The sequence below is a fragment of the Myripristis murdjan genome, chromosome 13 (genome assembly GCF_902150065.1).
Source record: "Myripristis murdjan chromosome 13, fMyrMur1.1, whole genome shotgun sequence".
Lineage (NCBI taxonomy): Eukaryota > Metazoa > Chordata > Actinopteri > Holocentriformes > Holocentridae > Myripristis > Myripristis murdjan.
Window position 1 is genome coordinate 2978824 of NC_043992.1, and position 17532 is coordinate 2996355.

The 17532-nt window shown below is 39.0% G+C and overlaps 1 protein-coding gene across 1 annotated transcript in view; it reads left to right on the top strand.

The window, feature by feature from the left end:
- The window catches only part of LOC115370443 (uncharacterized), a 57923-nt gene that overhangs the window by 1732 nt on the left and 38659 nt on the right, over positions 1–17532 (top strand). Inside the window, exons 2-8 of the mRNA XM_030067465.1 lie at positions 7865–8161; positions 8916–9179; positions 11771–12034; positions 12223–12291; positions 12491–12544; positions 13253–13327; positions 13513–13566. Coding sequence (XP_029923325.1) covers positions 7865–8161; positions 8916–9179; positions 11771–12034; positions 12223–12291; positions 12491–12544; positions 13253–13327; positions 13513–13566 — 1077 coding nt within the window. The remainder of the gene's footprint in view (positions 1–7864; positions 8162–8915; positions 9180–11770; positions 12035–12222; positions 12292–12490; positions 12545–13252; positions 13328–13512; positions 13567–17532) is intronic.

A 17532-nucleotide genomic window follows, 5' to 3' on the forward strand; every position in this document is an offset into this window, starting at 1 on the left:
AAGGTCCAATTGACAGCCGGAGCGGCACTTGTCAGATCCGGTAGACCTGACCTGACCGTGTGGCCGCGCACTGTGCGGTGCCGGCCGGCACCAGGTCTACCGGATCTGACAGGTGCGCTGCGCACACAGACTGCCGTACTTTCATTATAAACCGACTTTTGTTTATATGCGGTTGCAGCAGCACAAGGACAACAACACAGACAACATGGTTCATTATTGATTGCGCAACGCGGTGATTTGCCGGTAACGCACTGCGCGCATTAAACGATTTTGCGGAGGCAAGAGGAAAGTTGCATGATTTACACCATATCACGTTCGCGCTGCGTGCGTGACCGTGCATGTGCTCGTGCATGAACGCTTGGGCGCGGTACAAACTTTGTAATGTGAGTAGCCTCTAACTCATTCATTTCATTGGATAATATGCCGGTGGGGTGATGCATGGTTTATGAACCTTGAAAGCTCTGATTTCAAAGCCACATGGGTGAACCATTTCTACAGATCATCATCACCCTAACATTTGTCACAATGCTGAATCTAACTACTAACATATCTCTGTCATTATTCAACCTCAACTGTGAGCCTCCAGCCTCTCCTCCGCCATCTCCCCCAGCCTCTTCACCTCCATCTCCTCCAGCCCCTCCTTTACCTCCTCCAGCCTCTCCTCCTCCATCTCCTCCAGCCTCTAATCCTCCATCTCCTCCAGCCTCTCCTCCTGTATCTCTACTACCTGTCACCTGACAAAAATATATTGATGCATGACATATGAACAGTGGGACAATTTAGGATACAACAACCATAGATTTTGATGGTATGCTTATAGTCTAGATATAGAAAAATATCTAGAGTATAGAAAAACCAGTTTCACAATTATGGGTAATTTCTTCCACATCAGTATGGATGTATAAAATCACATGAACATTTGTAATCTGAGGTTTTACTGTATTTTCCTCACAAACTTTCTTTGTTGGTGTTTTTCAAACAGTTGCTGCCTCTCAACACACAAATGATACATGAAAATAGTACATAAAATAACAAAAAAGTGTATCTCTTTGGCATTAAATTAAGATTTTTTTTTAATCTCTGTGTTGTTGAGGCTCTACAGTTCTATAACCTTGGCATTTTAAATCGTAGTTAGTAAAAATGCATAATTCCTGCTTCCCTAGAGACAACAGGCCAATGTGCCTGATAAAAGCTCTCATTTCAAAGAAGCATGCTGAACTATTGTTATAACTGCCACCTGACAACATAAACAGTGAAGAAAAACATCAATAGCTTAGTTGTCTATTATTGTTATCACCATTATTATCAACTATCCATCAGCAATATAATAAATAAAGTGGGCCTATTTTCTTTGAGTAACTTCCACTTTGACTTTTAAAGAAACTTCTTATGTCCACTTTTTTGGGACCCATCCTGGCTGTGCCTTATCACCAAAAACACACACGTGCGCACGCACACGCACACACACGCACGCAGGCACGCATTCACACACACACACACACACACACACACACACACACACACACACACACACACACACACACACACACACACACACATACACACACACACACAAATGTGTCAACTGTGATAAACTCCGTACCATAGACTACGCCCAACATGGAACAGCTGGCAGTCGCAGATGCACACGGACTGCAGCTGCTCCGCTGTGCATGTCTTCAGGCACTTTTTACAACCAGATGGTGTGACAGCGGGGACGGCCAATCACACATTAGCAGGAAAAAGCAGAGCCAATTGATGAGCAATACTAGGTTAGAGGCGGGACTTTTGTGTACCATAAGCACTGACTAGACACTGACGGACAGTGTTTATATTGGTAGGGACTATACAGTAGTGGCTGGATGTTGGTAGGGACGTGTCCCTGGCCTCCCTACCCAATTTTACACCTGTGCAGCAACTTTTAAAAAAATTTTTTTTTTTTTTAGCTTTTGGTAATGACAAATATTAAACAAAACAAGTGGCAGTAACAGTAAGCAAGTCTGAATGTGGAAAGGCAAAGGCAAATACATATAGTGCAGGATGTGTGTGTGTGTGTGTGTGTGTGTGTGTGTGTGTGTGTAGGGGGGTTGGTTTGTGTGGATGAGTGGGCAATAATCAGGGCACTTTGATATTAACTTGATACTTAACGTTGATTATGTAGATGCTGAAGCTATTTTTTAGAAAGGAATAATGTGTCTGATCAGTGCTTGGAACGTGTTTATTTGTGTGTATCTAAGTGTGTGTGTGTGTGTGTGTACGCATGCATGTTTGTGTATGGACGACAAGGATGGAGTGTCAGAATTTACTGTTAATTCCTCAGGAGGCCTGTTAGGCCTATTTCAACTTAACACCCATAATAAGAAGCAGCCTCACTCACCCATGCCCTTTGCCTCTAACTACTAAGCTTAAGGTCAAATTCACACAGATTCTTGTCAAGTGCTATATTTTCCAGAACTTTGTGTTTAAGAAACTGCTCAGAAAAGCTAATGTTCATTTAAGTAGTTGTGAAACATTTTCTTAAATAAGTTCACAATTTTTTTAAATTTAAGATAACATTAAACTTCCTCTAGAATTGATACACTGATGAGCATCTAAATTCTCTCATCTAGCTGTAGAAGTTAGTTATTATTGGTTTGCAGGAGGTGATGCCATTTATTCAACTAATGCTATCCCCTTCAAAGTTGCATTAATTCATTAAACATTCCAAGCCAACAAAGGCTATATTGTTATAGGTAGCAATCAGAGAGCATCAGTGTCAATAATCATTAAATTACTTAAAATAAAGCCTCTGTCCTTTTATGCTACTGTGACTTGACAGTCACAGTAGAGAGAGACAGGAAAGGCAGGGGAGACAGAGAGGATGACGTGCAGCAAATGGCCTGAGGTTGGATTCAAACCCAGGATGCTGTGATCACGACTCAGCCTTAGCACATGGTACTCACTCATATCTGGTGAGCTGGTGGGGTGCCCTGGTAGGTGCACTTTCAAAAGCTGAGAAGAAACCAAATTTACAAGCCATGACACTGATCTTTACCCTTTAAAGCAGTGGTTCCAAGTTTTTTTTTAACTTATGATCCCTTAAAACAAACCAACGCCTACTGGTGACCCCCTGTCACAGGCTGCATGCGCACAGTGGTGAACAGTCTATCTAAAAAATAACCACTTGTTCAGGTTGTTTCTTTTGCTTAATTCAATCAGAGGATGTGTTGTGTTTTAAAACTATGCAGTATTTCACTAGACAACAAAAAGAGTAACTTATGAAAAAGAAAATCATGATAATTTTGCATACTAAAAATGTTTGTTTTTCTTTCGCTTATGTCTCAATCATCTCAATCATGTTGCGCCGTCCAAAAATTATCTCATGAATCCTTGGGGGGCTTTGACTTCCTCAGTTTTAAACAATTTTGTTGTTTAAAGCAGAGGTGGTTGTTGTTGTTGTTTGTCATGCTGTTATACTGAACATCAGCATTCCCTCTTGTGATATTACATTATTGTTGGTCATGTGAAGTGAGTATCACACATAAAATGTGATATAGCATATAACTGAACCATGGCGACTCAATCACCAAATTGCCTTCATTTCAACTGACCCTTACAGTTTTGCATAGTGCACTTTAAAAGCTGTCGTTTATAAAGTGAAATCTTTAAGGGAGTTCTAGTAAAAAAAGGGATGATTTCATTTCACTATAATTCACCAGAAATTACCCACCTTGTATGAAAAACTGATGTAATATTTCTATCACTCAACACTCACTCTCAGCAGCAGCAGCTAATTTCACTGCTTTGTTGGAATGAAAATGCTACAGACTCTTGGATCCTGATGGCACATTATTTGAGAACCTCTGCTGTAATCAGAGATAGGCCTACAGTTCAATACTAGAGCAACTACAATATGAGATCACAGGGATTATATCTTATCAAACGGGGATCTGCGGTGTAACGTGTGTATGGAATTCTGAGATATGCAAATGTTTGAGAGCCCCTGGTACAGGAAAACTGTGCAGATAGTTAACATCCATCTGAGTATATATCTTGGTGTTTATTGACAAACGACACCATCCCATTACTATTAACTGCTTGTGTGTGTGTGTGTGTGTGTGTGTGTGTGTGTGTGACGTAGAAGCGCTTCAGTATCCCCTAGCTTCCCTCCACACCAATTCATCATTAGTAATCTATGCATTTGTTGCAGCATGTGTGCATGTAGGTCAGAGATTATACTGTGTGTGTGTGTGTGTGTGTGTCTGTGTGTGTGTGTGTGTTCACCAAGACAGTGTGTGTGTGTGTGTTCAACAAAGCCTGATCTGGATACACGCCAGGGGTGTCAAACTCGTGCCATGGAGGGCCGAGAGGCTGCAGGTTTTCATTCCAACCAACAACTCCACCAGGTGATTTCACTGATTAGTCCCGCCTCTCTGTTCGGAGGTAGGGTGATCAGTGAAATCACCTGGTGGAGTTTTTGGTTGGAATGAAAACCTGCAGCCTCTCGGCCCTCCGTGGCACGAGTTTGACACCCCTGATACACGCTGTGAAAGAATTTGGGAATCTGTATGTTGGAGCCGTCCTGGTCATGCAGTATCAACCTCACAACCTCACTGCTGCTGCTACTGCTACTGATAGATCTCTCTTTTTACACTGAGTTTGTCTTTGATAATGGGAAATGTAGTTTATATATATAGAGTACAGGCCAAAAGCTTGGACACGCCTTCTCATTCAATGCGTTTTCTTTATTTTCATGACTATTTACATTGTAGATTCTAACTGAAGGAATCAAAACTATGAATGAACACATGTGGAGTTATGTACTTAACAAAAAAAGGTGAAATAACTGAAAACATGTTTTATATTCTAGTTTCTTCAAAATAGCCACCCTTTGCTCTGATTACTGCTTTGCACACTCTTGGCATTCTCTCGATGAGCTTCAAGAGGTAGTCACCTGAAATGGTTTTCACTTCACAGGTGTGCCTTATCAGGGTTAATTAGTGGAATTTCTTGCTTTATCAATGGGGTTGGGACCATCAGTTGTGTTGTGCAGAAGTCAGGTTACTACACAGCCGACAGCCGTATTGGACAACTGTTAAAATTCATATTATGGCAAGAACCAATCAGCTAACTAAAGAAAAATGAGTGGCCATCATTACTTTAAGAAATGAAGGTCAGTCAGTCCGGGAAATTGCAAAAACTTTAAATGTGTCCCCAAGTGGAGTCGCAAAAACCATCAAGCGCTACAACGAAACTGGCACACATGAGGACCGACCCAGGAAAGGAAGACCAAGAGTCACCTCTGCTTCTGAGGACAAGTTCATCCGAGTCACCAGCCTCAGAAATCGCAAGTTAACAGCAGCTCAGATCAGAGACCAGATAAATGCCACACAGAGTTCTAGCAGCAGACCCATCTGGATCTGAGAGTAACCCATTGTTGGGTCAGAGACTTGGGTTTGATTGATTGATTGCTTATTGATTAATTGGTTGAATACTTTACGAACAGTTTGTGTAATGAAGAGCACTTCATTACTAGTGACTGATAGCTTTGCTTGTAAATATTGCACAACATGGTTGGTAGAAAATGCACTTTAAACAGACAACTTAACTGTGCACTTTAATAATGGCACTTGGCACTTTAGTGGCAATATTTGCACTTTATTATTGGTTTGCACAGAATATTTGCACATTGCATATTTGCGCATTTTATACAGACTATTTATTGTCTATTTATTGAAGAATTTACAACTTTATAATTTAACAGTGTAAAACTGAGTGATGTGTGTCTTCGGGCTTGGGTTGTAGTCAGGGCTTGGCTCCACCTTTGAGGGTACAATTGAATTAGCTGCTGATGCTGCACTTGTGTGTGATTACCTATTCAGAATTGAATAGCGTTGTGTGTTAGCATCTGTAACACTGTGTGGAAATGTGCAATAAAATCATATAAATGTGGAAGTGCTTAATTAGTAAGAATACTGTGTGAAAGTTTTTATAAGTTGGGTTATATTGACTACAATCCTGGGTCATGTTAAAAGAGAAATTGGGTTATTTAGTTAACCCAGATTATGGGTCAAAATGCATAACCCAGTTTCTTGAGTCAAAATAACACAGCAAGTAGTTGGACCCTTTTTGACCCAGGGGTTGGGTTAAAGTTGGGTTATTTTTTAACCCAGCAGTTTTTAGTGTGTGGTTTCTGCTGCGGGGAGATCACCAAAACTATTTAATCAACTCAATTGAGAGTTTTTTTTTTTTTTCACCCACTCGCAACCCAAATGCTATAAATCAGAATGTTAATTTTCATGACTGAAGGGAAAAGCAAGGTGAGAAATAGTTTGAGGAAAAAAAACATTTAAATAATCAGAAATCAGGAATACTTTACTGATTTCTGGGACATTGGGACAGTTGCAGTAGCTCAATTCTCAAGAGAAGAATTAAATTATAAGAAAATAGAAAGAAATACAAAATAGAAAAATATGTGCCTTTACAAATTTAAAAAAGAGAATAAGGTGGAGAATTAACTAGAATTCAATTGGTGAAATACAAGATACTAGAAATACACACGGCTGCACACCCCTTGAACAGGCAGCAGCTACACAGAATTTTGTACTATAGGAGCACAGTCACTTGAATAATTGTCAAAGTGAGTGTGTGTGTTTAAGTGTACCAGAAGCAGTGTTAGGCAGCATTGCACTCTTGTGGGGTTTTTCTATGCACACTGCCAATTTTAATCCATAATAATAATCGTATCTTGCTATCCACTTTGCTGCTGTGATGCGTGAAATTTCCCCACCATGGGACTAATAAAGGAATATCTTATCTTATCTTATCTTTAAGAATCCATTCATTTTTAAAACAGTCCATTGAAACATGAATTCAGCACTCAGTTGTCATATAGCCCACGCTGTTGGTAGTTCCAAGGCCTGCATAACCAACTGCATTATCACATGGTAGGCAACAGAGATGCTGTTGGTGCAGCAGGTGGAAAAACCTCTGTGGAGGGTGGAAATTTTAAATCATGCAGTGTAGGTGTACAACCACTAGGTGGCAAAATCATCATGCCCCTTTAATGCATCATTGTGTCCATGATGTCCTGTGCAGAATGCAAACACTATCAGCCTAAAATGACTACCTCATGGTTTTATGTTTTGTTCATGAGATTATAATCTGAGTTAGAGATTGAATTTAACAAAAAACAACTGTTATTCGACAAAATTTAATTTTTTTTACACTTATTTTTTGTAGCCTATATATTGTTTATGAACAGAGAAGTGCTGTTTTTTTTATACATACAAGTATATTTAGGTTTAAAGCAAAATATGTCAGTACTGATGGTTTTCACATGAATCATTTTAAATGACCTGTAATAACCAAATGGAATACCACATTTGATAGAGGCCTCACACTGAATTTAAGTCAAGGCCTGAATGTAAGACAAATGTAGATTTCACCCTCATGACTCATGTAGGTGCATTGAAAGTGTAACTACTTTTTGACAGCTTTATTATTATACAAAGTAAGCGGTGGGTCCCTTGACAAATAATACCCCCACCTGTGGATCCCGGCATGGAAACAGTTGGGAAACCATGATCTATAATAACCCCCTTCAACATCAGTCACCTTGCTGCCTAATGTTGAGGTCATAATATGCACCATTTTACAATAATTGCCAAAAAAAATTACATGTTTTTAGTTTCTTGTGTCTTCTTATCAAAATCTAACTACTTATCATAAGGGCTTTTAATGTAGTGTTTTTTTTAGAATTTTTTTTTAGCTACCACCAAGCCTAGAAGTTTTGTCAGTAAAAGTAATGGGGAAAACTGAAAGCCAGTCATTTTCTCATTTGCTCATTTTCACCCTGGACTGACAAACTGCTCTCTCTGTGCAGGTGCAGAGAAACAAGTATACCTTGCAGATGGAGGTAAACTCACATTGGAGTCACCCATTCCTGCTGAGTTCAAGCCCCTGACAAGCATCCTGTGGAAACATAATCACAACATGGTGGTGGAATGGGTTGAGAAATTAGGAAGTGTGGAGTACTACGGAGCATTTCACGGCCACACAACCCTGGATAGAAAAACTGCTCGTTTGGAGATCGACAATTTGACTCTTATCTACAGTGGAGTGTATTCTTTGGAGTTAAATGGCCAACTCCAGAGTGAGACATACATGGTTACTGTGATCAGTAAGTGTGTAGTATTTTAGTCGTGTGTTCTTGCTCTTTACTGTGTTGAAGAAAGGTCCAGCTATGTGACTGACAATGTTCATATCGTTATTAGGCTAAGGACAGTTTATAGGTTAGTGTAAGGGATTTTAGTTGTTCATTTTTAGCCTAACCTTTAGGATTTTATTAGTTTTATTAGTTATTATTTTATTAGTTAGGATTTTACCAAACAAATTACCACAGAAACAGTCCCATGACTGCTCTACTCCATTCAAGTTCTGTGATTACAATGCAACTTGTGCGTTCCAAGTGATAGTTTAATCCAGTTGGCTGAAACATAAGTGGGATATCATCAACGGCCTAGGATTACTTTCAGCTTTTCAATGTAAGAAGAACAGGGAAATCCTGTTCTTCTGATTATTAGAGATAATCAGTGCAGATCATAAATCGATGCAAGTAAAGGTAATAAGAATACACAACAAATACAGAATAGAAGGTATTACAGGTCAATAGAAGGTATTACAGGAATGAGACACATACAGCAACGTCTTAATCTCCATGAGATTAGGTGAGCAGTGTTACTATAGCTAATAAAAGAGTACACCACAGAGTAATACAATTTTAAAACGTTTTGTAGTTTATCAGGGTCTGATTTTACCAATAATGCCTATATTTGTAGCTATTTTAGATTTATACAGTATGTGAGGTTTCCAAGTTATTGGTCCTTCTGTGGGAGAGACTAAAGAAGAAGGAAATCTGTTTCCTCCACCAACAGAGAAAGTCCCAAAGCCCTCGGTGACAGTTGAGCCACTGTTTTGTTCTTCCACCTCATCTCTTTGCAAACTGAGCTGCAATGGATGGATCCCAGAGGCTGAACCAATCACCTACAGCTGGAGGCGAGATACAGGAGCCTGGACTGAGTCAAGTAAACTGATGGACATCACCAACGATGACAACCATGTTGAAAATTTCTTCTGCCAAATGAAGAATCCAGTTAGTGAGGAAGAGAGCGAGCCATGGAAGAATGTATTTTACCCAGGTATGTAGTTTACTCTGCACAGTAATAGAGTGATATAATAAGAAAGGTTAAACATCTTGTCAGCACACAAATGCAGGATTAGCCGTTTGGAAAGTTTATGAGTTTAGGGTCTGGGAATTTTTTGTCTTTCATCTTAAAGGCTTTTAGTTGTGGCTGTGTACAAAAACAATTTTTTGAATGTTTTTTTCTCCTGTTGCAAAATGTAGACTCACCTCCAGACTTAAATATTTTAACTTTTGTTTGTCAGAATTATTTGAGTTGGTGCGACAATTAAAATGATAAATATAACCACTAGCAGCAATGGATGAAGTCAAAGTAAATTAAACAGTCTTCAACTAAATGCAAAATTTACAGGAATTTGAATATGAATGTATTCTTCCATGTTTGGCAAAAAAAAAAAAAAAAAAAAATTCTTTGTGTGTTGACTAATTAAGGTGGAAACTTTTTCCATTTGTGGCACCCCCTAGGGATGCAACACAACATCCTTGGACGCATACACTCAGTGAACACTCCTGACCAGATATTTTAAACCGAGATTACAGAGAAACTTTATTGATTATCAAAATGCAGACAAAATGTGTTAGAGGATTAGTGAAGAAAACTGTTTTAGACAAAATGCAAAATAGCAGGAAATCTACCCTGGTGGACATGGGGGAGACTTACACTAAGAGATGCATCTTCACCCTGGAAATCCTGGAAATCCATGTACAGTTCAGCACCAAAATGTAAATATGACGGCGCCACCATGTGGCCCAATGAGTATAATTTTGTTTTCCTGAGTTGTGGGTGAGATTTCCAACATAGCTGCAAAGTTTTGCAAACCAGGAAAACCAGAATAATCCAAACACCCATAAGAGGGCTCCAGTACCTTTGCTGCTTTGACTCCTAATTATGGCATAAATTGTGACTATTCCAACAAAAAGTGTGTAAAGGGCCGTTGGACACTGGACAGGGTTGACAAGGCAGGTAGAAATGCAGGGCCTCTATAAGAACCTGAACTGAGAATGAGCTGTTCTGACTGGGTAGACAAAGCTGATAATAGTTGCTAGCTGAATAGTTAGAATCAGGGGTGTTGTTGGGATCTGAAGACGTCAGATTAGTCCAGTCAGTCACCGTTAGGGCTGAGTATTGCCAACAACCTTGTGATGCTGTATGCAGAACAATACAGAGGCCATGATATGATCGGTGTTTGTCTACAGGCGTTTCTTGGCTGTTCTGTACCAGGCACATCATAGAACTGGAAACATCAGCAGTGACACCTGTGTTTGTATCAGACACAGCATATTTAGCCTATGATTTCCTAAAAGGCTTTGGTTTCTCCATCAGTGCACAGTCTACCCAGGGTAGGACTATTGAACACAGATGCATATTTTCAGCAAAGCTCTGCTTCATAGTCTCACATTTACTCCCACACAGGAGGAGATGTGTGTGTACAGAGAAAGAGAACATCAATGACCAACCTGCTGTAGCCAGAAAGTTAGTGCAGGTTGTGTTATCTAGTTTTTTAATGTATTCACATTATAAACTGCCTGGTTACATGTCATGTGGGGAAATTGTGGGGATATTTGAAAGTAGTCAACCAAGAGCACTTATATTCCTATTTCATGAAACATTTTATTACTTCTTCCCCTCTGAAACTCCAACTCTGCTACATTCAAAATCCAACTTCTTCCAAACAACAACAAAAAAAAAGTAAAAGAAAATCAGGGCTGGTATTAAAACATTCGGGGCTTAAGCCCAACACCTGTTGTTAAAATGATGGATTGAAGTAGTGCTGAATAATGGAGGGTACAATATGTTAACAACAGACCCAGGCATTTTTTATCAATTTGTAGAGTTGGCCTGATAAATATTCAGAATTCCAAGTGGAGCAGAGAGAGAAGGAGTTGAATGATCTTCATGCAGTCTGCATGGCTAACAATTCTCATCTCTTCTGTAAATGGTAAAATGTCAGATGTTTTGTCTTGTGGGTACTTGGCAATGCAATGTTACTATAGCAAATAAAAGGGTATTTCACTATTGAAGGAGCTAAGCCTGTTGCTTTGCTACTGAGATGCTTGACCGGGATAACCTGTGGTTGACGCGCCTCACTACTGCTTGCTGTGTTCTCAGTAAAAAAGGTCAGCACGCTGTTCTTCTGATGCAAATTTTACAAAACCGTTTATTCCCTGTGCACAGTAACAGTGTTTCAGTCCATTGTCTCTTGTTTCCATCACAAAAAAACCAAAAACAAGCGAACACACTCAAACATTTCGCGGTATCGCGGTCAAAAACCATTTGCCCTGTCGGGTCAAACACCTGCCGACAACAGTGACATCACTACTACACCTGAGCAAGTTGACAACACAGTGACACCCAAAGTATATAGAGGGAATAACAACTAAATTGAACACAAAACATATTTGGCTCCTATAATCACTCTGTTATAAAAATTAACACTAGTTCTGTTGTTTATCAGGGTCTGATTTTACCGATAATGCCAATACTTGTAGCTATTTTAGATGATTTATACAGTATGTGAGGTTTCCAAGTTATTGGTACAAATGTGAGAGAGACTAAAGGAGGAGGAAATCTGTTTTGTACACCAACAGAGAAAGTCCCAAAGCCCTCGGTGGCACTGGAGCCACTGTCTTGTTCTCCCTCCTCACCGCCCTGCGCTCTGAGCTGTAATGGAGGGATCCCAGAGGCTGAACCAATCACCTACAGCTGGAGGCGAGATACAGGAGACTGGACTGAGTCAAGTAAACTGATGGACATCACCAAGGATGATGACCACATTGAAAATTTCTTCTGCCAAATGAAGAACCCAGTTAGTGAGGAAGAGAGTGAACCATGGAAAAATGTATTCTATGAAGGTCTGAGGAGTTTACTCTGCACAGTAAAATGAATAAGAGTTTAACATTTTGTCAGCACACACATGCAGGTTTAGCTGTTTGGTGGTATTCATATATTTTCCAGTGGTAATCTGGTTTGTGAACTGTGACTTGACTTTGAAGGAAGACTAACACATTTTTCGCACTGACTAAGCCTTGTTTTTAAACAGACAGACAGCAGCTTTACGTTACTGTGGCGGTTGGGGTGGTGGCTGCAGTTTTTCTGGTTGTTATTTTTGGTGAGTATTTTTATTTGATTTCTTATAAGTTACCTGTGCTCCTTTTGTTCCAAGTCAACTCATAAGCAAGGTTATGAAGAATTACACTTCCCTGGTGATCAACGCATGCGCGTGCGCGTGCATCTGCTGACAGACAAACTAAAACATGACAACATGCATTAATGAAATGTTTCCACTGTGTGCTTGTGCTTCATTTCAGCTTTCATAACACGAAGAATCTTTTCATTACGTAGTGGATTTGACAGTGAAAAACGTAAGTGTTTCCCACAAAAACACTGAAATAAAAACATGTTAACATGAGTTTTTCACCTGCCTTGGTCTCTGTCTCTGGGGAAAAACTAACAAGGACATGGAAAATATCAGACAATCATTTTATCCAAAGGAAAATGAAGAGGGAGTGGATCAAGATATTTTATGGAAGTATTTAGTTTTAGGTTTTGAACTTGTGACAGTTAAAGTGCTGAAATTAGTCTTTCCTCACCCACATTAAGCAGTGGAGCTGTAATTAACTTTGCAGGGTACTCAGAGCAGTACCAGTAATAGTTGTGTTGCTTTTCTGTGCATTTAAAACAGTAAAGAATGAAAAAAATCACATGTATGTGAAGGTCAGAGTTCCTATTTATTGAACTTTGACCTGCAGAGTAATTTTCATGTGTGATTAATTAATTTTAAGTATAAACCATAATTTCTGTAATGTTAGTGTTTTACTGTACTATTGTGTATTATTTGAGTGTTGAAAAGCAACACTTGATGTACTTCATAGGTCAGGTGATTTGAATGTTATGCATTGTTTTCACAAATTGAAGAATGCATTAAATTTATGGCGCAGTGTTTTACTGCAAACACAAGTTTGTTGCTATTGATATATTTTCCAGTGGTAATCTGGTTTGTGAACTGTGGCTTGACTTTGAAGGAAGACTAACACATTTTTTGCACTGACTAAGCCTTTGTTATTAAACAGGTAGACTTCTGCTTTACCTTGGTGTGCTGACTAGGCTGATGACTGCAGTCCCTCTGTTTTTTTGGCTGGGTTTTGGTGAGTATTTTTATTTGATTTGTTGTCAGTAACACATATGCAAGGTTATGAAGAGTTACACCTTCCTGTTCATTGTGTGTGTGTGTGTGTGTGTGTGTGTGTGTGTGAAGCTGCAGACAGACCAACAAAATATGACAACATGCATTGATGCAATATTTCCACTGTGTGCTTGTGCTTCATTTCAGCCGTTATAACAGGACAGATGTTTTCATTCCTCAGTGGATTAGACAGTGAAATAGGTAAGTGTTTCCCACAAAAGCACTGAAATAAAAACATATTAACATGAGTTTTTCACCTGCCTTGGTCTTTTCACCAGCAGCATTTGGTTGTTGTTGCGTCCCTCACGTCTGCAATAAAACTTACAAACTGAGGTGAGACAGGTATTAGCCTGCAGGTGTTGCATGCTAATTTCTATCCATTCTGACCTTAAAATGAAACTAAAACTCTGGATGGCTTCTGGTGTAAAATAACTATATGACTCTTTTTCATGTTTCTTCTTAATGTTTATGCACCTCCAGATAGCAACAGGGTCTTCTACAAAAATTATTTGATCTACGAGCATTCCAGTCTGCTGGAGTTCTTATTTGTGCTGGTGATTTTAATATAATTCTTAATCAAAGTCTTGATACAACTAATCAAAACAGGAAAATCACCACCACAGAAAGATGGGTTAATAAAAATTGATGTCTGGAAAGATTTTCACTGTCTGGATAGATAGTACAAGTTTTTTTCAAATCGTCATAATGTTTATTCAAGGACTGATTATATTTTTATGCAAAAATCTGAAAGGCACAGGCCAAAAGACTGTGAGATAAGCTCGAGAGAAATATCAGACCACTCAACTATTTATTTAAAATTAGATTTAGATAGCAGGCCAAAATCAACAACATGGAAGCTAAATATAAGTGTGCTAAATAACAGTGGGTTTAAGGAAAGATTGAAAAACGAATTACAGCCATATTTGGAGGATAATGATAATGGAAATGTAAACCCTGTAATTCTATGGGATGCAGCCAAAGCAGTTGTGTGGTGAAAAATGATTTCAGAAACTGCATGAAAGATGAAAGCTCAAAAACTTTCAGACCTACAAAAACAGCTTCTGGATCTTGAAGTACAACACAGTAAAAATACAGATTTACACTTAATCCTTCAAATGAGACCAATTAAACAAGAGAGGGGTAAGATTTACACTGGAGTAGAGAAAAGCTTGGATTTACAAAACAGATATTATGACCTGGCTCTAAAGCCTCTAGGTTATTATCTTGGAGGTTGAGAAAGCAACAGTCTGAAAACACAGTTTATAAAATTAGGGATCCTATTTTTAAGACAATCATGATATAGATGAGAGGGAATACAAAAAGCATTTGAACATTTTATCAGTCTCTGTACACCCAGCCTACACCATTTGATCCCTGTTAGACTGAAGAATTCCTGAGCCAGTGTGAGCTGCCCTCTTTGGGCAAACTCCATAATTACAGAGGTGGGAAGGAACGAAGTACAAATACTTCGTTACTGTACTTAAATAGATTTTTCAGGTATCTGTACTTTACTTGAGTATTTAGTTTTCTGCCGACTTTTTACTTTTACTCCCTACATTTGAACACAAATATCTGTACTTTTTACTCCTTACATTGTCAAAACAGGCTCGTTACCTCTCTCTCCCTCTCTCTCTTTTTGTTGGGGGCGGGCGGGCTCGTTACCTCCAAGAAAAAGCATGCCAACAGCTGCACCGGCACGAGAACAAAAGGCAGAGAAACTTTCCAGCTACAGCAGCGCACTGACATAGATTGTGTAACAAAGCGAAGAGTTGCCACTCCGCTCTATTTTCACTGGCTAACAGCAGCACACTGGCTTAGCTTGTCTATTCAGAGAAGAGGTATCACTTTGACTAATTTTTCAATCTATATTATCACATGCATACTACTGCTCATTCATTGGTAGTTGAATTGGTAGGTCTGTTTGATAAGTAATTTACAATTTTAAAACAAATAATAATTTAACATATTGTTAAATGTAATTTAACACATTGGCAAATTATTGGAGTCAAGCTTAGTGGTAAACATCTACTCCTTCAAGATAATTTATTATGTTCTAAAACTCATAAACATACACTAACACTACATACTGAGTGTTTGAGCAGCATATCTCCTATGTGCTACAAAAGATCCATGGTAAAAAATTATTAACATTAACGCTGAAGCCCTCCCCCACAGTTTCAAAAAATCCTGGAGGAAACCCTGCACAGAGAGGGAAAGGGAGAGAGGGCACGGGGCATGAGAGCAGTTAAGAAAAAGAAAACCATATAGAGAAATCTGGAGACATGGAGGAAGACAGTTGCCAGGGAAGATAACGTTAGTCGACGACAAAACAGAGTCTCAGTAGCAAGAAAAAATCTGTTAAAAGTCATATATGTTAAGTATAGTACCAAAGCTGTGATCAAGGTATTCATTCAAGACCTCTGGTCAGTTCAGTCTTGATTACTGGGTGAAACTGGGCTTGCAGCAAAACTAGACTGTTGTGTGATTTTTATTCTCTCTGTACCAGCAGAGAGAATAAAAAAGGTTAGAAAAGGTTGTTAATAAAAGAGGAAAAGTTCCTGTTTTGTGTGCCCTGAACTTTTTTTCGTCAAAAAGTTATCAAAAAGGTATATGTATCATTAATGGTAAAAAATTAATTTTTACTTTTTACTTTTGTACTTAAGTACATTTCAGAGCCTGTACTTTGTTACTTTTACTTGAGTAAAGAAGTTGAATTGGTACTTCTACTTTTACCAGAGTCTTTTCTCACACAAGTATCTTTACTTCTACTTAAGTACAGAATGTCAGTACTTTTGCCACCTCTGCATAATTATAAGCTAACAAAAGAGATAACAGTAGAAGAAACTGACAGGGCGATCTCCTCGATGAAATCCTGACAGTCTCCAGGGACTGATGGATTTCTGGCAGAATGATATAAAGCAATGAGGGAGCATTTAATACCAATATTACACAAAAGCTTTAATTATATATTGAGGGAGGGGCTTTTCTGTCCATCTTGGAGGGAGGCTATTATCTCAGTAATTCCAAACAAGGGTAAGGATTTAATGGAATGTGGGGCATATAGTCTGATCAGTGTTTTAAATCAAGATAATAAAATGTATGTACACACACTTGACAATGAAAGTGTCACCCCTTACTATACAGATACATTGGTTACAGACGCAACTAATGAATGTTAGGTGTCATATCTTATGTTTACTACCATCAAGTGATATCAAATTTACTCTGAGGCAGGAAGAATGTATATAAAGTCAAATGGAATGGTTCTAAGTCCAATATTAATACTTTGTGGCATAACCACGTGACCTGATTACAGCAGTCATTCAGCGAGGCAATGATTCGTATAGCTGTCTGATGTGTTCAGGACTGATGTTTGCCCAAGCACAGAATACAGGCTCTGTCCCAATTCAAAGGCTGTATGCTACCTAGGTCGTATTTGTAGGCTGCTTACGTCACGGCGGCGTGACAAGTGCTGTCCCAATTCAATTTTACCACGCAGGGTCCTACAAATGCAGCTGACAGATGCAGCCTATTTTTGACTAATTTGCAGGATACACCTCCATGATGCTTCGCGGCCGACATCACAGCCTACTTCCCAGGGTACCTTTCGGTCCAGTTGAATTTCTGGATCAGCCACCATTGTTGGAATTATGAAGCATGTTTTAGACCGTCTTAATGTTTATATCATGACGTTTTGATAAGTTTTCATGCCTATAACTACCACCATAGATTCGGTTTAGCTGTTAACTGTATCTGAATAACGCCTGTAAATGCAAGTTTAGTTAGATGAGTTAGATATGCATTTTGCATGATGTTTCCATAGCAACCATCAGTGCATCAGGTACGTTACAATGTAGCCATGTGTACAATTACTTTAATTGGGATAGTCTGTTGTAATTGCGGTGAGGTGTAACAATTATCTTAATTTTCTGCATCTTCACGAAGACAAAATAAAATAAAATACACAAAACTACAGAATCAATGTTGTCCATCTTGAGAGCATTGAAGCTGCTTATCGTTTTGTTTCATGCACAGGTGTTCACTGACACACCTCCCAAACCTACTTCGGCATTTTACGCTGCATCACTCGAATGCGCTTCGGGAAGCCTCGATAACGGCTTCCTAATGACGGCTTCCTAATGACGTAGGAATCCTCCGCAGGCTACA